This window comes from Pongo abelii, chromosome 5, assembly GCF_028885655.2.
Source record: "Pongo abelii isolate AG06213 chromosome 5, NHGRI_mPonAbe1-v2.0_pri, whole genome shotgun sequence".
In the NCBI taxonomy this organism is placed as follows: domain Eukaryota; kingdom Metazoa; phylum Chordata; class Mammalia; order Primates; family Hominidae; genus Pongo; species Pongo abelii.
This window is the reverse complement of record NC_071990.2, coordinates 158733475-158759775: the sequence shown is the minus strand read 5'-3', so window position 1 is coordinate 158759775 and position 26301 is coordinate 158733475. Positions and strand designations below refer to the sequence as shown.

At 38.7% G+C, this 26301-nt stretch overlaps 1 protein-coding gene across 10 annotated transcripts in view; it reads right to left on the bottom strand.

The window, feature by feature from the left end:
- Positions 1–26301, bottom strand: part of ARID1B (AT-rich interaction domain 1B) — a 433110-nt gene that overhangs the window by 147597 nt on the left and 259212 nt on the right. For 7 of the 10 annotated variants that reach the window (XM_054558365.2, XM_054558366.2, XM_054558369.2 and 4 more), the window contains exon 5: positions 24927–24968. The exons of the other annotated variants lie outside the window; for them this stretch is intronic. In XM_054558365.2, the coding sequence (XP_054414340.2) occupies positions 24927–24968 (42 nt within the window). The remainder of the gene's footprint in view (positions 1–24926; positions 24969–26301) is intronic. 10 annotated transcript variants of the gene reach the window in all.

Below are 26301 nucleotides of genomic sequence, written 5' to 3'. Positions count from 1 at the left end.
GAAGCTAGGAATTCAAGACCGGCCTGGGCAATGCAGTGAGATCCCCATCTCTAAAAAAAAATGAAAAAAATTAGCTGGGCATGGTGGTGTGTGCCTGTGGTCCCAAGTACTTGGGAGGCTGAGGCTGGAAGACTGCTTGAGCCCAGCGGTTGGAGGCTGCAGTGAGCTATGGCGCCACTGTACTCCAGCCTGGGTGACAGAGTGAGGCTCTGTCTCTAAAAAAAAAAACAACAAAACAAAAGGAGAAACAGAAACGGGAACACACAACAGCAAGAGAAAGCAAAAGAATCTAATGTTGTAGCTATGTACTTGGGAAAGTAGATTCGGCTTATCATGACTGCTTTGTCAAACATTTTATTATCTCCAAAAAGTGACAGCAGTGACAGCACGCATGGGCTGTCTTTACCTCCTTTCATTTTTGCTGTCTCGCTTTTCCCACTGCAAACTCAGCGGTTATTAGCTGCTGGAAAAATTTACCATGGTGACTCCTCCATAAAAATACTTCACTCCTACCACACGATGCACGTTTGGAAAAAACATGGCACAGACATTTCAGTTTAATTGTTCTTAATTGGGTTGTCTGAAAAACAAAAACAGGCTTTTTTATGCGGTGAAAAAATACACAAAGGGTGGAATCAGCTATCTTTTTTATTTCTGGTATATTATTTAAGGAATGGCACAGAGTAGGCACTTTATTTGAATGGATTAGTGTTATCAGATAAAATATGAGAACTCAGTTAAATTTGTATTTCAGAGAAATAACAAGTTTTAAGTGTATGTGCCATGTAATATTTGGACTTATACTAAAATTTTATTCATTGCTTATGTGAAATTCAACTATAACTGGGCAACTTTTTTTTTTTTTTTTTTTTTCCTAAATCTGACAACCCTGAGACGGTAAAAGCAGTAATAACCATGAGTTAAAATACCCACGCCCACTGCCCAAACTCTCCCCACAACTGCGAGATGTCAAGCAGGTGACCTCACCTCTTGGTTCTTCTGTTCCATTCTCTATGAAATGGGACATCACCTGCCACACCTTGCAGGGTTGACATGTGGAGTACTTCCATGTGCTCCGTACCATTCTAAGTGCTGCAGATAAGTAATGTAACTCTATCTTCACCACTTTGAGATATGTACTATTATTGCTCCCATTTAAAATTTACTATTATAATTGCTATTATGCAAACAGCTAACAAATGTAAATTCAAATGCAGCCAGGCTCTCAATTTAATGCAGTAAAAATAAATATATGATAAAATGTATAAGAAAGACACAAATAGGAGATATTACAATTAAAGAATTAGAAGGAATTAAACTTTGACAAAAAAAAAAAAAATGATTGTCTCGGTTGATCAGTTGAGGGGACAGCCTGAGTCACGAGTCCACAGGAGGTGAGACAGACCACACAAGACCCTCTGTCCATCCAGAGGTGCCACAGCAGGTGTGGGGTGGGGAGTGGGCAGAGCACTCCACTCTGCAACACTTTTTTAAAGGCTGAAAATAAAAAAGACCAGCAGCTCCAGGGGGAAGAAGCTGTAAAAGATCATTTGTGAGTTAACTAACCATAGACGGGCAAAATTAACCTTGGTGTGGACGAGGAATTTGTTGAGATGGAAAGGAAGGACAGCTCAGAGAAGCTGAGAAGGAAAAAACAGCAGGGGGTTAAGGACTGAATCAAAAATGTGTAAAGTAAACCATCAGCAGATATTTATTACCATCTCAGGATTGTGAATCTGTGCCAAGACAGCATGGTTGGGCTCTTGAATGTGATGACACAATGAAAGAATAGTAAAAAAAAAAATACTTCAGATTTTGCTTCACATATATTAAAATGCTTTCAAAATAAGTTTAAATCTATATGTTAACCAGATTGAAACTTTGTGGTTGTGTGTGAAATTGCTGTTATTGAAAAGTATTTAAGAAAAACTACTAGTGAAACAAGTGATATTGGAAAATTATTTATTCTTCTATGGCACTAGACCTTGGGATTTTACATTTATTAATCAAAGTATGTAATGTTTGTGTTTGCATACAAACAGAGACTTTGCAAATAATTAATAATAATTTTTTATTCCAGATAATCTCAGAAAGTTGCGCACATGTCTACTATACCGTTACAATGCAAAAATTGAACACTCTCTGCTTTACCATCGTATTGGTTTCTAAATTCAGAGCTGAGAGGCGCTATGCTATATAATTTACCTTAAGAACTGTTTTTATCGACTGATGGATTGTTTTCCCAGATGTGGACTTACCAGTGGTCTCTTTAGTACTGGTATCTAGACAGGGAGTTGGCAGTAAAGTTCCTGTTTCACTAATTACATTCTTTTCCAAAAGTTCACCCTGCCTTGGTGTCCAGGTAATTGCAATTAAGTCAGGAATCTGGTAATTAGAAATTCAAGTGCCCTGCCAGGAACAATACACTTCCTCTTGACGTGCTGCCCACAAGAACTAATTCACTTGGAAAGGACAGAAGCTGATGTGAAGTGGCAGTGTAGATGTTGATTAAGCAACAAGCAGTGAAATAAATTTTTTCCCTCCTTGTTCTAAAACAAAATGCATTCTATCTCATTTAAACTCCTAGAAAGCATTTTGTAAATTCTGAAATGCACAGACAAAAGCATAATCACTAATATTCAGGAAAGCTTGCTTTCTCTCCCTCACAAAATCTTTCCCAGGCCAAGCAGGAGCTTTAGAGCCCACCAGGTCTCCCAGGCAGTAGAAGGGGTGTGCTAAGGAAATTTAGGGTCACTTCTATCTTGCTAATCATTGTTTAACCCCAGAGCTTTCCACATGGCCTGGCCCACTGAAAACAATTAATAAATGTTGAGTAAACTAGTCTCAGAACCTCTTTGTTAATACTCTAATCTCAGAAACCTTTTGGTAAAATATAAGAATAAACATTTATTTGACTTACCAATAGATTAATTTCCATCACATGAATCAGATTCTTTTAACAAACCTCATATTCTGCAGTATACTATCAAATATTTATAAACAATTCACTATGTAATGAAGATTTCAGGTAAGAAAGGAAAACACAACAAGCAACTTTATCTCTCTAAAAAGCAAGGGCTTAGATGATTCTTTAAACCATTTTCTAGCTAATGAAGTAATTTCACCAGCTTCTTTTATTCCTGACATCACATAACTCTATTATATAACAAACTGTTATACATGATAATGTAAAACTTTCATTTATACATCAATTTACTATTTTCCAAGCACTTTCACATTTTGTCATTTGATTCTAAATCTAAAGATACACAACTAATCAATGTATCGTCTCTTAAGTCTTTTCTCATGCCAATAGATACCACACACTGTCGACAAATGAATATAGTTTTATTTAAAAAAAAAAAAAATTCCAAGCTGAAGTACCTTTGGCTATAACTCATCTCATTGAAACATCTAGGCAAGGTGTTTTGGGGCCTCCAAGTCTTTCCTACCCAAATCCTCAGCCCCAGCTAGATCTGCCTATTCATTCCTGCCTGTCTGTGAGGCTACTCTCCTCCGCAAAGAGCTAAGTCAAATCTCCTTCAATGCCTGATCACCCCAGACCACATGGTATTTTCCCTCTTCTGTGTCATATTAACCCCATATCGCTGGTCAGGTGCTACCCAGCCCCATCTCTCCAACTGCATTGCAAATGACAAGGGCCAGAACCACGTCTGCCACTGCTGGTGTCCTCAGCACCCAGCACGGGTGAGTGAGGCAGGAAGACGCTGTGAGCCACAAGCTGCCTCCCGCGGATAATGTGGCTTGCTTCCATGAACATCAGGCCATATGAAAGAGGGTGACTGACATCACGGTTGCAGCAAATAAATAATTTGGCACAAAGATCAGATAAAGTAGGGCTGGGCACGGTGGCTCACGCCTGTAATCCCAGCACTTTGGGATGCCGAGGCGTGTGGATCACCAGAGGTCAGGAGTTCAAGACCAGCCTGGCCAACATGGTGAACCCTGTCTCTATTAAAAATACAAAAATTAGCCCAGCATGGTGGTGTGTACCTGTGGTCCTGGCTACTCAGGAGGCTGAGGCAGGAGAATCGCTTGAACCCGGGAGGTGGAGGTTGCAGTGAGCCAAGATTGTGCCACTGCACTCCAGCTTGGGCAACAGAGTGAGACTTCATCTCAAAAAAAAAGAAAAAGACCAAGAGAAAGTAGTTTGAGAAACAGTTGCTGATAATAATTTAGAGAAAAGCCTGATGGCGTTCAGGTGGTCATCTGAGCGTATCTAAGCTTCATGACCCTACTGGAGGTGAAGCAGAGAAGCCACCATAGGATCAGACAGGACAATGACTTCGGTGTGCATGGAAGTTGGGTGTCTGCCTTGCCTTACTATGCCACCGCTTTCCTTAAGTACTACAGTTCATCTTGTAGTCACACGAGTTCCCAAAAAGGGGTACATCCATAAAATACTCCATCAAAACTCAAAAAATTCTGCAAAAGAAAGAAAACTAACTAGTAATTTTCATGTCAACATTAGTAATTCCTCTGGAATATCAGAAAACCACTCAATGTACTCATAGAGGATGCTGTTGGTATCATCAACCCTATCTGAAATTAATCCTCCTAAACTTTTGTTTGATTCTAGAATCAAGCACAGGAAATATTTATGGCTATTTAAAAATTTTGACACATTTTCAAAAATAATGAGACTTGCTTTATATACGTTTTTAAATTTTCGGCTCTGTGGAATTCCCCCACCTAAAGGACTGAAATCAAGTGCATACAAATCCTATTTAAAATATATTATTTTTCTCTAAAGTAATTCTGAAAGGAATCAGTGTTAGCAAAGATAAATTCAAAATAATGTGCCAAGCATGGTGGCTCACACTTGCAATCCCAGCTACTTGGGAGGCTGAGGTGGGAGGATCGTTTGGGCCTAGGAGTTCAAAGCCAGCCTGCACAACATAGTGAAACCTCATCTTAAACAACTATCTATCTCATCTATGCAGTTATAGATATAGATGTATGTATACATATATACCTGCAAACACAATTGAAAAGGATAAGATTGATTTTTTTAAAAGATAAAGGATAGTTCGGATTTTTAAAATATGTTGCATTGTATTTGATTCACAGAATTGAGAGAAAAATACATAATTATTTAAAAGTTAGCCACGCGTGGTAGCTCACGCCTGTAATCCCAACACTTTGGGAGGCTGAGGCAGGTGGATCATGACGTCAGGAGATCGAGACCATCCTGGGTAACACAGTGAAAACCTGTCTCTAATAAAAATAGAAAAAATTAGCCGGGCGTGGTAGCACACGCCTGTAGTCCCAGCTACTCGGGAGGCTGAGACAGGAGAATGGCGTGAACCCAGGTGGCGGAGCTTGCAGTGAGCCAAGATCGTGCCACTGCACTCCGGCCTGGGCAACAGAGTGAGACTCTGTCTTAAAAAAAAAGAAAAAAAAAATTCAAACAACTGGGGTGATAAAATAACCTGCACAACTCCCATGACACATGCTTACCTACACAACAAACCTGCACATGTACCCCTGAACTTAAACTTATTTTAAAAAAAGAAGAAAAGTTTTTAACAAAAAAATAAAAATTAAAACAAAACTCAATTGCCTAAGTTTCTCCTTATATGCTCCAAAAATGATTAGTCAAAACTGAACATCAAAATTTTAAAAATATTGTTTAGACAAAATTTTTTTCTGAGCATTTCAAGTCTATCAAACTAACCAGACACAGCAGGGCCTTCTTTTTCTATTATTTGCATGCCTATGAAGATTCATGAGATCATAACCAAACATAACTACTGGAAGGAGAAACTGAGATCATAAAAACCTTCAACAGAAGCACTGAAAACAGAAACGTAGCACATCCTCCACCCACCCTAGAAGTGCATCAACTGCACAGTAAGAGCCTGTAGTAAGAAATTACTTATCTTGCTCTATGGCAAAGGTTCAGAAGCTAACAATAAAACTGCTGCTATGATGGATAGTTCTGTTAAAGATGCTTATCATTTCTTTTCAATGTTGTCAGTCAAATATGTTCCATAATATCCCACTCACATTTTTCCAAAGCTGCATTTTAGAAAAATTCAAGTTAAGGACATTTTGAGTACATGTAGAAAAAACCTTTGTATCTCTAAAATCTGAGGGCAAATGTAAAATCAGTAGCTGTGGGAGGCAGATTTTTAAGATGGTTCCTAAGACTCTCAGCCCCTGGTATACAGACCCTACATAATGCCTGATCCTAAGTATGAGGGGGGGTTTGGAGATGACAGATAACCCTCCTGCGGTTATGTCACTTTATAGGGTAGAAGGGATTTTGCAGATGTAATTAAGGTCCCTAATCAGTTGACTTTGGTTTTAATAAAAGGAGATATTCCTGGGTGGGTCTGACCTAAAGAGGTGATCCCTTAAAAGAGGTGGGAGAGATTGAATGCAAATCTCCTCCTGCCTGCTGCAATGTTGTGGAGACAGGCATGGAACTGCAAGTCACCTCCAGAAACTGAGAAGGGTGCTGGGTTAGCATGTGGCATGATGGTGGGAACCTTAGAACTCCAGCCACAGGGAAGTAAATTCTGCCAACGGGTGAGCTTGGAAGAGAACCCTAAACCTCAGATGAGACCACAGCCCTGATAATACCTTATCTCAATTTCGTGAGATCCTGAGTAGAGGACCCAGTTATTGGACTCTGAGCTACAGAAATTGTGAGATAATCAGGAAGAATAGTTTTAAGCTGCTGAATTTGGGGGTAATGTGTTACTCAGCAACAGAAAATTAATACATCTGAAACCTCACTTACCTTTCAAATCTCACCAGAGGAGATCTGTAAGAATTTTCAAATTTTCCTTTTTGTTAAAGTTAGCTTTCTATTGTTATCAAGAATATTATAATCAAATTTAAGGATAAAAGAGGAGTTACTACAGCGAGCAGTAAAGGTTTGAAATTTAAGGTGATATTTGGGTATTTTCTTTTTAAAGCAAAAATTCTGAGCAGCTACCTCTAAAGAGTACTTTGTACAAGTTCTACAGGTGAATTTAAATGACAAAGACAGAAACAAAAAAAGATTACGTTACTGGAAAGGAAAATCAAAGGCATAAAAATAAGATGGGTAAACTAATGATTATTGTCTAGTTAACCAATTAACAATCTGTATCTTTTCTATAGCAGCATATTATTGGAGACCTGGGTTGAAGTAGAAGGAAAGATAATTACTCATCATTTCCAAAGGGAAACCAATGCAAATGGTCTCCTTGTCCACACAGCAGACACTAAGCTCCACCTCCACCTGAGGTACCTGCTGGCTTCAGTGGTGAGGTGGCTCTTCTCTGGAAAGCCCCCCTACTTCCTGGCTGATGCCAGCTGAGGAGGATGCTTCCTAGTGGTGAGTTCTGTTCCCTCCTCTGCAGATTTATGCTGCAGGTTACTCCAGTTCTAAACTGAATGGAAAATGGAACCAAGTGATGTATCCATGTGAAAAGAGACCCACCACTGGGGATGAGTGAGCTAGTAAAACGCTGCTGCAGGATGAGGTATGGCCGAGACAGCGGTGAACCATGGACAGGAGGGAGGTACACATGAATTTATGTGTTTTATGCTAAAATAAAATGTATAATGTCTGCATCATTTTCAAAGATTTCTGCTTTAACCAATCTGACAATCACCCCTGTAACAGTGACATCTAGTAAGTAGGCCTAGGCTGTGGTTCTTTTGCCTTTCACAGCTCAATGTGAACAACTATTTCCATAAACCTTGCTCTTTAGGTAAGAACCACTTCCTCAGACATAGAACAAAAAGCCCCAGATAGGAAGTGAGGAGATGTGAGGTCTAGGTGGTTACTAGTCCTTCCATGAGCCTCACTTCCTACTTTTATAACACAGGGTAATGGATTACATAATTTCTCATGTCCCTTGTAGCTCTAAATCCTATCACCAGATTTACATGTTTATTATAAAATAATATAAACACATTATTTCAAAAAACTACGACTCACTACCATTTTAAAAACCAAATATTTAATTGGGCAGTAAGAACATTAAAAGATGCTAAGGAAATTGAACATAGTTTGATGCTGCCTTGTGTTACAAATCTCAGTTTTAAGACACAGCATTTCCAAGGGGAAAAACCTAATCTAAGGCAAAGAATCACACAGCTCCTGGCCATCCACCTTCTTTTTTTTTTTTTGAGACAGAGTCTTGCTCTGTGGCCCAGGCTGGAGTGCAATGGCACAATCTTGGCTCACTGCAACCTCCGCCTCCTGGGTTCAAGCAATTCTTCTGCCTCAGCCTTCCGAATAGCTGGGATTACAGGCACGCACCACCAGACCTGGCTAATTTTGTATTTTTAGTAGAGACAGGGTTTCTCCATGTTGGTCAGGCTGGTCTTGAACTCCTGACCTCAGGTGATCCACCCATCTCAGCCTCCCAAAGTGCTGGGATTACAGGCATGAGCCCCTGTGCCCGGCCTTTTTTTTTTTTTTTTGGTGTTTTAGTAGAGACAGGGTTTCACCATGTTGGCCAGGCTGGTCTTGAACTCCTGATCTCAGGTGATCCACCTGCCTCGGCCTCCCAAAGTGCTGGGATTACAGGCGTGAACCACAGTGCCCAGCTCATCCACTTTCATAAAAGAAAAATTTCATGCTATCATAATAAATCAAACTTACAGAAAGGCTTGATATTACACATGTAAGCAACAAAAAGCCACAGACATGACTCTTTTCCTAATCATATAAAACAAAGCAAACCCCACTCAGACTAAGGTTCTTAAAGAAGGAATCATTTCTACATTCAAGTGATAATAATTATAGCCAAGATTCAGGAACAAAGTTGCAGGATTGAATAATTGCCTAGTAGGAAGTTGAAATTATAAACTACTCGTATTAAAAAGATGTAGAAAAGTTAATAGTTTTATATACTGCTCTGTTTATACTATTGACAAGAGAAACTAGTCAAGACAGCACATCCCCCAAAGGGCTATTGCTATCTTCAGAATAGCTAGCTTAAATTCTGCATCATAGGCCGGGGGCGGTGGCTCACACCTGTAATCCCAGAACTTTGGGAGGCCGAGGTGGGCAGATCGCCTGAGCTCAGGAGTTCAAGACCATCCTGGCAACATGGTGAAACCAAGTCTTTACTAAAAATACAAAAAATTAGCCAGGCATGGCGGTAGGTGCCTGTAATCCCAGCTACTCGAGAGGCTGAGGCACGAGAATTGCTGGAGGCCTGGAGATGGAGGTTGCAGTGAGCTGAGATCATGCCACACTGCACTCCAGCTTGGGCTACAGAGTGAGACTCCATCTCTAAATCAATCAATCAATCAATCAATCAATAAAATAATTCTTCATGATATTTTACACTGTTGTAAATCAGGCTGGTAAAAACTGCTCTTAGCGCCAGGTGTGGTGGCTCACGCTAGTAATCTCAGCACTTTGGGAGGCTGAGATGCGCAGATCACGAGGTCAGGAGATCGAGACAATACTGGCCAACATGGTGAAACCCTGTCTCTACTAAAAATACAAAAATTAGTTGGGCGTGGTGGCATGTGCCTGTGATCCCAGCTACTCGGGAGGCCGAGGCAGGAGAACTGCTTGAACCAGAGAGTCAGAGGTTGCAGTGAGCTGAGACTGCACCACTGCACTCCAGCCTGGTGACAAAGCAAGACGCCATCTCAAAAAACAGACAAACGAAAACTGCTCTTAGGTGCTGTTGTTTGGTATAGGTTGCTATGTTTGTCCAATATTTGTCCGTTTCTTAAACTCTTTGAAGCAAAGCACATCGTTTCCTTTGCAACTTCTGTTTTGCTTTACAAGATATTCTGTATAAGCAACCATTCAGATTATGCCTGTGTGAGTTACACAGCTACAAGAGTCCACTTCGGAATTCCAAGGACACTGATTAAAATATCCATAGGAAACTTCACTTCGTTTCACAAAGAATGTGCAAATAAAGGCGCCAATTATATTGGGGGAAAGTAATCAGCCCCAACAAAACTTATTTGAGTAGCAGAGAGTGGCATCGGTCTACAGTTGACATCCAGTCCAACAGGCTGACTTGGTTCCACACAGATCTATTACCATTCAATACCCTAGTTGAAAGCTATTCCCTGATCAATTCTTCTATATGAGATAAGTCACACAGGCTGAGAAGCTTGACTGTCTAGAGATAATTCAACAATATATGAGGATCAGTTTCTTCATTTTACTACATATATATATAAATAACCTCTGCTATCCAACCTTTATTTTCATTGCTTCACCTATAAGACAAAACAGCACAATTGGAGACATTTTCCTACATCATTACTTGGTAAAATACGATGTACCTGGAAGCCCACAACATATAGAAAGCCTCAGCCTTCAGTTTTTAACAGTCTTCTTCTGCAAACTGCTGTTCTGGCTGCATTTTCAAAATAATTACCTATTAATTAACTGGACAAAACTGAAATGAAGCAAAATACATCTAATCATATAAATAACCATACAGATTACAAGAGAATTTTAAATACTTTTATGAAATATGGATACAAAGTAATATATCGTGTGACAAAAGAAACAGCATGAAAAGAAATATATCACTCTCCATAATTATTTTTGCATAAAAATATCAATACCTAAGAGTGTGGTGCATGAGGACTGTACCGACTGCCTCAGATCCTGTTACTCAAGAATCATCTGTACACTCTCTAATTATATTTTTACATTCTCCTGGTATTATAAATATTCATTTTTTTTTCTTTCCTCTGCCTGCATTTATTGAAAGATACACAGGCACAAGAAGTCTAGCATTCAAACATTCAAAAGATACAAACTATAAAATTCAGAATTGTTGCATATTATATTTCAGTATAACCTAAAGTACAGTGTGAATTTAAGAGGTTACAGATTACAAATAGTTATCTAAAATAAAAACAATTCCTTTAACATTTATTTTTGCTTAATATGAGAATCCATTGTAAATTCTTATTCCAATTATTATTTACTGAATTCTAAACTGCATTTTCCGTTAGCCATTTAAAGGGATAAAGGGAGCTGCCTGGAAGATCTAGTTTCGTTGTGCTCATTTCTATCTGCTGTTTTAGTTTAAGGCACATTTTCCTTTATTTCACTTTTCCACAAGCCATAAAAAAACTCATTTCTAATTCATCCGTTCGTTCAGCTTAACCTCTCTTCTCAGCAATTAAAGCACTCTGCGCATCCCTCATCTATCACACAGCCAGCTAAATAATGCATTGCGTCCCCCGCTCATCTTTTATCATCCCAAATGACAGGTATTAGCATATCTCCCCAGTCAATTACAGTGCAGCAGAATAATCACAGCATAATTGGGCGAAAGCCACTCTAATCACCAGCCCTGCAAATGCACAGAATAAAAACTGAGTGGCAGTTCAGACAGGCCTTGCTCTTGTCCATGACTCTAGCCAACAAGCCTGGCAGATCTCCATTTCCTGCCTTTTAGAACTTATCCTTTAGGGAGGTCAACTTCTCTAGGCCTCCTATGTAAAAGAAAAGAATGCATACATGTGTGAATGGGAAATATTTACTGTGTGACACACATATACATGCATCTATTAATATTGTGCCTGCGATGTTTGCACATACTATTACACAGCACATCATAAACATTTCCACTGTCGATCAGGAAACAAAAAAGTCATTTTATGAGTATGATGTCATTAGAAGTACTATTACAGGGCTCATATGAAGGTAAAACAAAAAAATTAACTTTTTTAATGGAGGTTATTTACTACCAAAATTGAAGCCCTCTAAGTGTCTACATGATAAAGAAATACCTTCTGCACCATAAAAGTCAGGATTTCTTCTTCTCAAATTATTCATTTATCACAAGTTAACATTTTTATTTTTGAGATAAAGAGTCTCGCTCTGTTGCCCAGGCTGGAGTGCAGTGGCGTGATCTCCGCTCACTGCAACCTCCGCCTCCTGGGTTCAAACAATTCTCCTGCCTCAGCCTCCTGAGTAGCTGCGATTACAGGCGTGCACTACCACGCCCAGCTAATTTTTGTATTTTTAGTAGAGACGGGGTTTCACCATGTTGATTAGGCTGGTCTCAAACTCCTGACCTCATGACCCACCCGCCTCGGCCTCCCGAAGTGCTGGGATTATAGGAGTGAGCCACGGCGCCTGGCCACAAGTAACATTTTTTAAATTGAGTTATCTGTTGTTTTTCCTTGTTGGGGGACTGGGTACAGGGGGCTTTATTGATGATATACAAGGTGGGGCTCCTTTGGCCCCTCCCATTCTTCTGGGCATCTGAGATGGAAACTGTGGGGATGGAAGACCCTCAGTGAGGTGGGGGCTGAGTCAGGCAGGGACGCCCCACAACTGAGAGTGCCTCTCTTCCTTTTGCTGGGGCTGATGGTCCGGGGGGCCCTTACTACTTGGAGGCCATGGGCGTTGTTATTCTTGGACTGTAGCAGCATTCAATACATGTTTTAAAATCATGATGATATGAAGTGCAGGTTAACACATTAAGATGATTGAAAAAAAGACACATCCTTTTATAAGGAGATTAAAACTTAAATGAGACAAAAATAGGAATACAATGTGAGAAGCTTTAATATGTAATGTGAAGATTTAAAAAGAAATTCTAGAAATGTTTCAAAAATTTGTTTGAAATTAATTTTAGAATACTTCTTAAAATTTTTTTGATTTTACCATGACATTTAATGGATAAGGTAAGCCTATATCCAATTCTCATTATAAATAATATGTATTCATTTGCTGATCTGTTCTTCACCTCCCCTCTTCCTCAATGAGATACAAAAAAATTTATTCTGAAAGGAAAATTTAATTTGTGGAAGAGTGAAGGGAGGTTAAGAGACATTTCTTATAAAAATGTACATGGCTTCTTAAGAAACAGCCAATTAAATGCTTTAAACTGCCATGTGTAGCTAGGGGAAAAAAAAGAAATTTCCTGTAGGACTTAACTTTCTCTATGCCGATTTCAAGGGCCAGTCCTGTCCTTCCCCGTACTTCTCTCCAGGTCCTCACACTGACCCCTCCTTTTCACATGGCCATCTAAGGCCACACCTACTGCAAGCAGAAAACTGCCCAGCTACCAAAGGAAGGTCACACCCGAGGAGCACTCTGGCCAGAGAGAGAGAAGGCTTCATCCCACCTCGTCCACGGTCTAGAATCGGCCATGGGAGAGTGGCCTTGCTGGGCACAGTGAGCAGCAAATCAAGGCAGCAAGTCTTTTTTTTTTTTTTTTCTCCAGACTGACTCTTGCTCTGTCACCCAGGCTGAAGTGCAGTGGCATGATCTCAGCTCACTGCAACCTCTACCTCCTGGTTCAAGCGATTCTTGTGCCTCAGCCTCCTGAGTAGCTGGGATGACAGGCGCCCACCAGCACGCCTGGCTGATTTTTGCATTTTTAGTAGAGATGGGGCTTTACCATGTTGGCTAGGCTGGTCTTGCGCTTCCGACCTGAAGTGATCCACCTGCCTCAGTCTCCCAAAGTGCTGGGATTACAGGCGTGAGCCACTGCGCCTGGCCTCAAGGCAGCAAGTCTTGGTGACCTGGCACACTGGAACACAGACCCACTGCGGGCTGCATGGATGCTCTGCTGTGGCTGTGCACAAACGAATAAATTACACATGGCAAAACTCTCTGCTTAGTGATTCCATCGTAATCAAGACACCAGCCGAATTCAGGAAAGCATGAGAACAGGCGACTATGACAACAAAGCAAACAAGATATGATATTTATTACTCTTATTATTTAGAACTTGTAATATTTTCAACCACAATTCTGTCAGACAATGTATTCCTTCAATACACAGGAACACACTAAGGCAGTAATACATTATCAAAAGCCAACTGTTAAAAGACCAGAGTAAAAGCAGAATTTAGACAAAACAAATAGTCTCCCAGACTTTTTATTCCTTCCAAACTTGTTATTTTAAGTTATAATGTGAAATGTTTTATTTGCATTATCACTTCCAGAGCTCTGCATGCATTTCTGTTGGCATATCTTTGCAAATGGACCCACAGGATGCATTACTCCGGCTGTAAAATTGTACTTTTATTGCTTATTTGGGAATATCTTTTACAAGTATTTATCAGTGATACATCTGTTATACAAGTATTAATTCAACAGGTTTCTTAATCCAAATCTGATTTTTAAAAATCATCCCTGATATATTCTTTAATTCACATAAATGTTCTACTTGGCTTTAAGCATATTCCAACATATTGGCTCTTTCAACACCAGCCACGTTGACATTCTCAACTGACTTGCAAAAATTGACATGGCTTGGGAAGAAGCCAAATTTAAGGCAGGAGGAGGGAAGAAGGAGGGCTTTCACCATCTGAAGAAACAGAATCTGCTTTAAAATTTGGCAGTGCAGAGAACCTAAAACACACGCAATCAAAATCACCCCCATCTTCCCTAGGATATTTTCTTTGCTTCTTCCCAACAAAATCTCAAGTAGCTTAATGATTATTAATACGATCACAGTAACTGTATGCAAAGGAATTTTACAGGCAAGCCCTGAAACATGCCTCTAATTATATGTGCATGTCCCAAATGAACAGGTGTTTGAAGGTGGGGATAAGAGAATATATGCATTTTTACTATTACTAGAAAATTAAGTCCTCAAAAACTAGTGCCAAAATAATGTCCCCAGAAAAAAATGGAGTCAATCAAACTCTAAATTATACAAGTAAATAAGCTTGCTTCCAGCATAACTCCTTGCTCTCTTAAAAAGACCACTTTTCAGACACATAGCACGTGAGGCCATGTTTAATTCCTAACGTCTTTTTATAAAAATGAACAGAATCCGACAAAGGCAGGCATGAACTACACTAAATTATGGTCCCCTCCACTCACCTTATCTTCACCACCACTAGGGCAGGGCAAACATTTCTGCACAGTGGACTTGGTAGATCTTGGGACAGCCACCATGCTGTCAATGAATCTATCTAAACACTCTGTCATCTACCATCATCTGACAGAATACTTGGTCTAGAAGAAATGGAGTTCCTATTACACCAAGAACTCCTTTGATTATAATATACTACTTCTGATTTTGCATATAATGCCAAAACATATTCTGGAAACGTCACACCTTCTTTGCTGGGCTTTCTGGCCTACTGGGTACTCTCATGTCAGTTAAGCTCCACAAACATCTCGTGATCACCTAATACTTGACAGAGTGTGCTCATACCCATTCCAATTGGAATAAACTACTTTTAAAGAAAAATACTGTTTCACTATTGAAAGCTGATCTAAAATGATATTAGAGTTCTAGTACATTGGGTTGAACCATATGAAATTGCCAACATTACACCATTTTTTGAGCTGTGAAATGCCAATTCTGTAAAATATAACCTAATATAGAGTTCCTAAACTTGAGAGGACTGATTTAAAAAAACAACAACACAGGCACTGTTGGAATTTTTTCATAAAGTACACAGGCCTGGGAAGCAGCAACTTCTAGTTGAGCTTTACCACTAGACAGTGCCTAAAATAAGTCACTTTCCCTCCCTCAGCCTTCGTCATTGTGAAAAAAAGAAATTGAAAAAATCTTAGGTTACAATTTCTCTTTGAGAAAATGCTGAAAAGTAACTGGCCAAAGCAGCTCTAAAGGAAATTAGGAAAGAAGACTAAAGGTGGCAGAAAATAAAATTTCTATATTTTACCTTTCTTTTAAAAATTTTTGCCTGGCTTCACTTAATGAAAGGATTTATTTGTGGACAACAATACAACAACAAAATTCTATTTTTCCCAAGACAACGAGAATACCTTAGTCTAGGAAACATCAGCAGGAAGAAATGGAAGACTAATAAATGGTAAAACACTTGTACTTTCAATGAATACAGGAGGCCTGTTAGCATTAAGGACCTGCAGAATTTTAGAGCTGGAAATAAATTTAATGATGTCTAGAAATCAATTCTCCAGCCTCACAATGGGGAGAATTCTACAATACAGTAGAATATGGGTCTGTTCAACTCCCAGTCAAGTAGTCTCAATTATAAAATGGCAGGAAAAAATTCCTATTCCATATTTAATCCAAAGCCAGACATCAGGTGAGACCCCTAACAGCTCTCAAGTAACTCCTCATTGGCCACTCAAGGCCTTTCATTAACAGGGCTCTACCCTGCCTCTTCACTGCATATGTTTTGGCCTCATAGTCTTCTGTCTTTTCTGAGTTTTAGACTTGTGTATTCCTCTAAAGACGGAATTGAAAAAAAAGCTAAAATATCCCTTCAAAAGATAATTAAACCTAACAAAGAAAATTGTATCAAAATATTACAGGTAAATATACATAAAGTATTTCCCCAAAATCATTTCTAAATAAAAATAAAGCAAATTTGTTTTAAACTCAAACATGTAACTGTCTGAACTACCAGCAGATGGCAGAAGCAGAGGCTGGGAAATTTTCTAACAAAAGAAGAGAAGAGCTCAATATGGATTCCTGGATTCCCACATCCGGGAGAACTTGAGATCCTTGAGGTCCTAGAGAAACACTGCAGATTCCTCTCCCCAAACCCCCTTGAATCTTTCTTTTAGAGGAAATAGTAAATTTTTTGCTTTAACAATATATATTCTATAATTTTAAGTTTGAGTCAATATTGAAACAGTATGGAATAAACTTCGTCCTCTACTGCTCTAAAGGTTTTGAACAGATTTTAATTAAATAAAAGATTAAAATGTAAAAACAAATCTTTCATATTATGAAAAGTAACATGAGTTCATAAGATTATGAGTTCAAAAAAACTGTTTGCTAGTTTTGTTTCAATGACATTGGTTATCTTAAATATACTTCCACCTAACTTATAGTCATACTCACTCAGAGAGTTAGCCAAGTAAATTCACTAGAAAACACATCCCGCTAAGGGTGGAGCTTGCAGCGAGCCGAGATCGCGCCACTGCACTCCAGCCTGGGCGACAAAGCGAGACTCTGTCTCACAAAAAAAAAAAAAAAAAAAAAAAGTCCCGCTAAGAAGACGCAAAGAGTAGACAAGAACCAGAGTTAATGCAGCTTGACAAAAAATATATATGGTAAATGTTTTTAAACAGAAGATTAGTATATGTTTTCATGTGGTTACACTCATAAAAGAAAGAACTATTTTATTGGGTAGAATCTTACAATGCAAAACTAAACACTCTAAATCCAAAATACTATTGGTAGCCTGGGGGCATATCTTAGGCAAATCAATGAATTAATGACCCATTACAAATGTCACTCTAGAAGGATGCCAAATTTCATGACCCTGTTTAAAACTTTTCTATTCTCAAAATCTAATGAAACTTGTCAACTTTATAATAGTTTCTCTTTCTTTCCTAAGCAGAACATCCCCTCTGCTTTATAGCACTTTACCCAAACAGCAAATTCCTTCTGTTTTCTACTATCTTTTCAAATCCCTAGTTTTTAAATCAATTTTTAAAATGGCTGTTCTAATTGTTATTGGAACATTTATATATTATATATAAATGGCTGTTATGCTAAAAACTGTGTCATCTACATACTTGGAACCTGTATTTTCTAGACCAGCTCAGGCAACAGAACTCATTGTTAAGATGGATGGCTCTCTCCATGCACTATGGCAGTGTGGCAGCCACCAGCAACATGTAATTGTTGAGATGTGGCCAGTGCAACTGAAGAAATGATATTTGAATTTGACTTAGCTTTAAATACTTTAAATAGCCACACATGGCTGGTGACTGCCACACTGGATAGCAGAGCTCTACAGAACCAAAATGAGCAATGAGAAATTATTAAAACTGGAAAAATGTAACAAAAGACACAGTCAGAAATGATTAAAAACTAATGGACTTTTAACACAATTCAAATTGGAGCCCTCTAAGTTAGAAGGATCAGAAAAGGAAGCTACAAGTGAACCTCCAGCTTTTTCCCAAGGGTCATTATTTGGTTCCTGAGCCAGGAGGCCCATTCAGACATGGGTTGCCATTGTATTTTTTTCTGTTTCCTCCTTAGCCAGTATGATAAATCCTATAGTTATAGACTGCATCATTTTGTTTTTATATGAGGGAAGTGAAATACAGATATTTTCATAATGATCAGATGTCAAAAGACAGAAAGCAGCTCAAATTTGATTTAAGTCACTGCCAAATATGATCCCCAGGCTACACATGTTCCACAATTGAAAATACCTTATTTTAAAAAGACAAAATAAAATTTTCCACTTTTATTCTATTTGAAATTATATTTACAGGTGACTAATCCTTTTGTTATTTATAATTTCCTTAAGCAAACTGGAATCCCATTCCATTTTGTAGAATACAATAAATAGATTGAATTAAGACAATTAAACAACAGAAAAGCATACAATTATATCCAAACTTTGCATCTCTTCTTGGATTTTTCTCTGACATAAGATCATTCCAAAAGTTGTGTCTAGAATGTAAGATCCGTGGAAGCAAGGACTTATCATTCTTACCACTGCATCCCTAGTACTTGACAAATAACATGTATATCCCATAGGTATTTATTTGAATGGAAAGCAGTGGAAAAAGGTAGAGTGATATGAATGAATACAACTGCAGAACCTGATTAATGAACATATTTAAGATAAGCCAGGTTAAAAGGAACCAACTAGTTTTTGATGCCAGCCATACCCACTCAATAGCTTCAACCAACATTAACAATGAATATGTCTTCCTTAAAGTGGGCGTTACAGAGCTTAAATAGGAAATGCCAAGCTCACATATTAGCCCAGATAACAGGAGAATCGGCAAGGAAATCCCAGAATACAGAAGAACACAGTAGTGATATGTTAATATCACACATTTTATGCTCTTAGCAGTGATAATTGTTAACACTATCAGTAAAACTCTTAATCATCAGTACTTATTCACTGTTTCCCATGTGAAAGTCAATATGGATACAAAAAGATGGAAAAAATGGATTCTCTAAGCTCATCATATTATGGGGGAAAATGCCACATAATAGAGTTGGGCTAGGCCATATCACGCTGTCTCCCAAATACAAAAGAACACAAAAGCAAATTGGCAGATGAGAAATTCCAAATGAGTCTTAAAGGCAGTGAGAACCGTTGAGCTCTGAGGATGGCGCTCAGAAGGCTCCAATGCTGAGACAAATCATAGAAGAGAGAGGTTAGAATGGAGCCTGGAGGGAAAGCAGGATTTTGAAATGCAGCAAGAGGAAGGGTAAGCATTTCAGGGGAAAGGCAAGGTGGAGATTAGGCTGGAGGGAAGCTAAGGGCAGCAAAGGGCATGGGATATTTAACGGACTCTGTTAGTTGGGGGTTGGAAGATCGGTTTGAACGCTGATGTTATTTTTCTCTAAGATATCTAATCAACCAAAATACAGGTAAAAAGTAATACAAGTCTAGGATTTACTTTAACATCTTATGTTCAGATACTTTAGCTTAGACCTTTCTCTTTTATAGTAATAAATTTTAGGTGCCTAAAACAAATATTAAAAATTATCACCAAAGAGGATTAAAGTTAAGTGTAGCCTTTGTGTGGTGGCTCATGCCTGTAATCCCAGCACTTTGGGAGGCTGAGGCAGGTGGATCACTTGAGGTCAGAAGTTTGAGACCAGCCTGGCCAACATAGTAAAAACCCATCTCTACTAAAAATACAAAAAATTTAGCTGGGCATTGTGGCACAGGCCTGTAATCCCAGCTACTTGGGAGGCTGAGGCAGGAGAATCACTTGAACCTGGGAAGTGGAGGCTGCAGTGAGTGGAGATCACGCCAATGTACTCCAGCCTGGGTGACACAGTGAGACTCTGTCTCAAAAAAAAGGAGTGGAGGGCTCCTGTGATCTTGTGGGACCTAATGACAGCGTAAATTGCATCATTTTTCTTTTTCTCATTCTTTTTTAGAGTAATACAATATGCTTCCCCTTGATTATCCTTGTAATTTATTTTAAACTGACCTCTCCACATGTATTTTTAATAGTTTATAACAAATATTATAAAAAGAGTCAAAAAATTCACAGTTTTCTTCTCCCAAAGAACATGTCAGCCAAAACACCCTATCAAAATATTTTTGATTTTGTGGAATTCTGATGTCCATTTAGAACCGGAAGACAGGTATAGCAAATGAATAAACTGGTAATACATATTTCTGTCCCTCCATCTTTCAAAGGGAAAAGTCTTTAAAAATTATTTTGATAACCAAATTACGTTATTGTCAAATAGGCAAGCCCTAAGAATTTACCCCAGGAAATACACTGTATTGAACAAGAGATACATGTTTTCATCTTTGTCACGGCTTTATGCATATTCATTCATTCGGCAGGATATTTAAGAATACACCCTGGAGGAGGAGGGGAAGGTGTAACGTGGGGTGTTAGCGGCTTATGTAGCAGAGAGGAGAATCGAACACATTACTGCCTGTCTGTGAAGAGGAAGACGAGTCTGAGAAATCGAGGCCAGACCTGTAGGAGGTGAATCAACAAAACGCTGCTGAGGAAGCCACAGGAAGAGAGTGTGCCAAGGAAGAAGTCTATTAGGTCAAACGCGCAAGGAGGCAGGCACAGGGCAAGTAATGAAGTGCTCTGCTAGATTTGGGTGTGTCGTTGGGGACCTTAGTAAGAGGAGTTGAGTGGGGCAGAGGTGAGGGTGGCTAAGAAGATGGGGAGTAAAGAGTGAGAGGCGGGTACAGGGTATACCCTGTCAGTTCCATCAGTTCTCAGGACATTCAGAAAACAGACAAGGTGCTGGGGCTGACAGTGCTGGTGCAAATCCCAGTTCTGTTACTGACTGGTTGCGTGAACTTGAGCAAGTTCTAAACTCCGAGTTCCTGTTTCCTCACCTAATACTGGGGATAACAACAGTGTCCACATCTCATATGAGAGTGGATTAAATAAAAACGTGCTTTTTTCTAATTCTGGACTTAGCCACCTAATCAGAAGATGAAGAACATTCACAGTCATGAAATTTTGAAGTAACTTATTAGATTAATAAGATTTCTTATGAAATTTATTAAGAAGTTTATTAATAAGTTATGTTTACATGTTTTTTAATGACCCAGGGCTAATTACATACTCCTTTCTTGTTTACACTCCTTACTATAATTTTCTATACTACTATATGTAGAATCCATAAGCAACAAGTCAATGTTTTAGTCTTTTCCCTATGTTTAGTAATGTAATCACATATGTACACATATAAATGCTTAGCTGATTTATCATCCCATTATCAACAGCAGCTTTAGTTAGTTCATTAATGATCTATAAGGCACAGTTATCCTATAAAAAGAACCAACCCATGTTGGTGGCTGCTGGAACTTCTGACTTATTTTTCTATAGAATTATAAACTTTATAATATATTCAAACCATGATCAAAGCTGAAAATAAGAATAGTGGTCTACAGTTTGCAGAACTTTACTAATAAAGGCATATATTCACCCATTTTTTATTTTGAAGCATCTCTTCTATTCACCTCAAATTCTTGTTTATAAGTAGATATAATTTAAAAATAATTATCTTAATTAGACCTGTATAGAAACAAACTCAAGAAAATAAAAGTTACTTAAATTCAGAGGAAAAAACTAAAACCACCGGAAAACAGCAGAAGTGCTTATTGTTTACTATACCATGAAACAGTTTCAGCATTTCAAATTCTAAGTTACCTTTAAACGAGATAAGCCTAACAAAACAATTAATCTCTATTTGTGCAAAATTAAGATGTAAGAAGTAGAACATAGATATTTGCCATTTGACTAGAGTAAAAAGTTACTCTCAGACCAACCCTGCTAGTCATGATAGTTTTGCGAGACTGCACGCTTGCTTCCCTGGGTTGTAGTTTCGCCACATGCACATACAAAAATAAGTTGTTTTCATTTCTGGGTCCCAATGTGTTTAACTCATTTTCCAGTAAGACTGACAAATTCGTGCTAAGTCAATATTAAGCTTGTAAATTTAATTTTGCTTAAGAGAAGGCAAAGCATACAAGTATAAAGAATTAGTAGGAAAAAAAGTACAGAAAGATAAAGGCTTATTAAAGATCACCACTAAAAGAAGCGGTGACATACATGGGACACACACTCCAGCAGGCTCAGAAATGTTCTGTGCATTTGCCAAGAGGGTGCCATGTGTTACCACAGTAACTCAGACACTTGAGTTACCTTTCCCAGTGCTTATAAAAACAGGAAGAAACAACAATTGTGAATGCGTTTAAAAACCTGACCAATGCTGAATACCTAGACCTTTACGAAATAAGGTAATTTTGGCCGAGCACAGTGGCTTGCGCCTGTAATCCCAGCACTTTGGGAGGCCAAGGCGGGCAGATCACAAGGTCAAAAGATCGAGACCATCCTGGCCAACATGGTGAAACCCCGTCTCTACTAAGAATTCAAAAATTAGTAGCACGCGCCTGTAGTCCCAGCTACTCACGAGGCTGAGGCAGGAGAATTGCTTGAACCTGGAAGGTGGAGGGTGCAGTGAGCTGAGATCGCACCACTGCACTCTAGCCTGGCAACAAAGCGAGACTCCATCTCAGAAAAAAAAGAAAGAAAGAAAGAAGGTAACTTTTGGAATTCAAAAATATACTTGCCGACTTCCAGATAATGAAGCAGTAAAAAGAAATGTCAAATTTCCCATTTTTAATTATATGTATAAACACTTCAGTATAGATCAGTAAAAGCTAAAAGCATCTATTACTGTGAAAGTCACTGGATTGTTGAAAAAAATTTTCACTGTTGTTTCAACTTATTAAATTTAAGGCTATGAGGTCAGGAGCAGTGGCTAACGCCTGTAATTCCAACACTACTCTTTGCAAGGCCAAGACCAGGGATCACTTGAGGTGAGGAGTTCAAGACCAGCCTGGGCAACATAGTTAGACCTGCATTTTTATAAAAAATTAGCCAGGCATGGTGTCAAACGGCTGGCAGGAGCATCGCTTGAGCCTGGGAGGTTGAGGCTGCAACGAGCCATGATCGCGCCGCTGCACTCCAGCCTGGGCAACAGAGTGAGACCCAGTCTCAAAAAAAAAAGTTAAGGCTACAAAAGGAACCTGTTAGGTCAGCCATAGAACAAACACGGAGGCTTCACACAGCAGGGCAGACTATGAGAGCTGCTGGCTACACTAATCTTCTATAACGTTGCTGCATACTCAGTAAGTATGAAGGATTATGAAAATGAGCTCATAAGAACTGACCCTACAGGTTTATTAAAAATGCAATGAATATTCCACATGTATGCTGGGCATTAAATAAAAAATGAAAAATTCACAAGACAACCATATGTTAAATACTGTAAATAATACTGAATTAGGTTCTATTTAGAATAATTTTTTAGTAATTTTTGGCAGATACAGAAACATAAAAAATTTATTAGGGTTATAAACGAGTTGTATCTAGTATTTATAAAGTATTAATTTAATTTTCTTTATATATTTATGAATGTAAAATCTTTCTACATTTGTAACCTCAGAAACTTTGCTTTTGTTAGCATTACAGTGTCATCTTACCTGTCATTACTTCACAACTGGTAGACTGTGCTTTTGAAATGTTAAGCATATAGGATAAAAAATGGTAAAAAAAAAAATATATATGAATAATCCAACTTGGTTTCAACCCAAAGATGTAACACATGGAGGAGTCACATGAGGGTCGTCACCAACACCTGGTGTTCTGTAATAGTTTCTACCAACCTTCCTATCCTCCCAAACTGACTTCCGAAGTAACTGATGGCACCTACCCTATACTTCTACACCTCTATATGAAAATGAAATCAGAGTTCTCTAATAAGCGTCTCCTAATTTACTCAAAATTTAACAAATTTAAAAATTATCAGCAAATATGTACAAAAGGCAAATGACTCCCAATTCACTCAAAATTTAACAAATTTAAAAATTATCAGCAAATATGTACAAAAGGCAAATAATTTGATCAACAATTCAGGTCTGGAAGATTATATTTTTAAAAATCTGTAATTCTTCCTCTTGTGTTCTCTATCTCAGGGTGACACCATATAGTCCCTGGACTCATCTTGAGCTCCACTTTTCCTACTCTGCACACCCCAGTAGGCACCAGACCCTGCACACTGAGGTTGCCAGTCCTCTTCCCTCTGACACTGCTTCTACTATGCCAGCTTAGGCCTGTGTTCACTTTTACTGGGTCTATTCAACTGCTTTTGACTGGTCTCTGGTTAATCCATCCTCCAAAAAGTGGCCAAAGTCATCTGTCTAAATTGCAAATCTGACCACTACCTGGCTTAAAATCTTTTAATAGCGGTTTTTTATAGGAGAAAGTTATCTTTAACCTCTCCAGTCTCAGATCTTGCCACACAGGCAGAAACTTAACTACTTTTAGCTTCCTCAGATATTTTTCATGGTGGCTGTTCTACCCGAAAATAGCTCTCATTACTCCTGCCCTCCTTTCTTGCCTCAGTATAACTTAAGCCCTCAAAACTCAGCCCAGGGATCCACCTCCTAGAAAGCCTTCCCACTCTCCATTCCACCCAACTCGCAGCCTCTGGCACGTTTCTTGCATGGATACAGATACCCTGTGGGATGATTTATCTGCTTATAGGCTTAGATCTGTCAACTGGTCATGAGGTCCTCACGGGAAGGAGCTGGGTTTTCAATCTGGTTGTAACTGGACAGTAGGGGTTCTGTCTGAAGCAGGGACGTTTAATAAATCAATGAATAACACTGGAGCTACGAACTAAATACAGCACTCTGATAACATCTTACATTTCAGTACCCCCAAACTGGGACAAAATTTAAGTAATCTTGTGCTATGCTGAATTGAAATTTAAAAGTCAATTACTACTAAACGAAGCTCTTGTTTTCCTGTACTGTTTCTCATATTCTACACAACAAAGAAGGTAATGAAAATACTACCACAGTCTAATCTTAATCACAATAAGAGAAATCTTAAACTTGTGAAGATTTTTAAACCTCAGTGTTTTGATTAAAAAAAAAATAAGTCCCCTCTGTTGAGCCTTCATCTAGGAGGAACTGACAAAAACCTCCACAATGAACTACATCAGACTACACACCTTGAGTCCAAAGGCTGCATCCTCCGAGGCCAAGACTTCAACCTGAAATCATAAGGAAAAACATAATTTAGGCACTATCAAAAACCTCTTTGAGTCTAGCCACAGAAACCAGACACAGGCACGGCCTAGAATTGAGAGTTCTGAGAAAACTGGCATTCCATTTATGTCAGTTGTCAAGAAAGAGAGATCTGTGAGTATCTTCAAGAGCTGGGTTGAAATCCCAGTCACCGTCTGGGTTTCAGTTTTATAAGACGGCGGGAGCTCCTATCAAATGAATCCATCTACCATCATGTGGACGTAGTGGTTGAAGTTCCTCAAAAACAATCCAGGAAGTGAGTAGAATCATCCTTCTCACCTAAATCACAACATGTTGCATATGCCTTTTGATCTTTTACTGACAGACAGTGAGGGGAAGCTGCCCTTTGCAGAGCAATCTCACTATGCATGTGTGCTACCAGTAGATTCTTGTCCTGCTCAGATCAGAGTGGGCAGCGCTGGATCTCTGGAATGTTGCAAAGCAAGAGTTCCTGAAAGCAATATTCTGGAAAAGGCAGGCAGTGTCTAAGCAACAAGTTGTGAAATGATGGCAAAACTTCAAGACTGCCTGTCAGTCTCATGCATTAGAAGACAGAGCTCATTAACATGAATTTTAAAAAGCTGCGAGGAACAAGACGTGTATTGATAATTACTGTTTTTTAAACATAATTATTCAGTGTCGTGTGTAAAGCTTTTAACTTTGTCTATTGCAAAGTACCAATACACGATGGAAAAGAACAAGGAAAGAAGGCAACAGAACACATCTGAGTATTTTTAAAGAGGAAGACGGGGTGAGTGGGCAATATCAGACTGTAACAGGCTTCACTGTCAGTTTTAAACCTTTTAAAACTAGGCATGTGTGGCAGGTGTTTAAGTAGAAGGCATATAGGCCTATCTAATGTATCCTGCTATAAAACAAAATTGGATTCTTCCCTTGTGGACAGAAAATATAGAAAGGAAGACCATGACAATAAGACTTTCATCCAGTATGAAAGTAAAAGGGTCAAAAGAAGAAACAAGGAAGCAAATTGTCTTTTCCAACTGCTTCACTGAAAGCCAGGCTCACTGACCACCCCCTGGCACTGGCAGAGGCTGGTGCAGAAAGCAAAAGAAAGATACTACCATTAGGGATGGAGATGAGCAGCCTCGTTTTCATAGAAAACCATATGTTGCTGATACCAAATATGATTTTAGGCTAAAGACTGAAATGTTGGATCAATTATAGTAGAAAAAATCATTATAAGTTTCACTGACAGCATTTCTGTTTACATTTTAATTTCCAAGGCTGTTAGATTTAGAAACAAGGCCTTATTATAGACTTTTCATTTAAGAAAAGGAA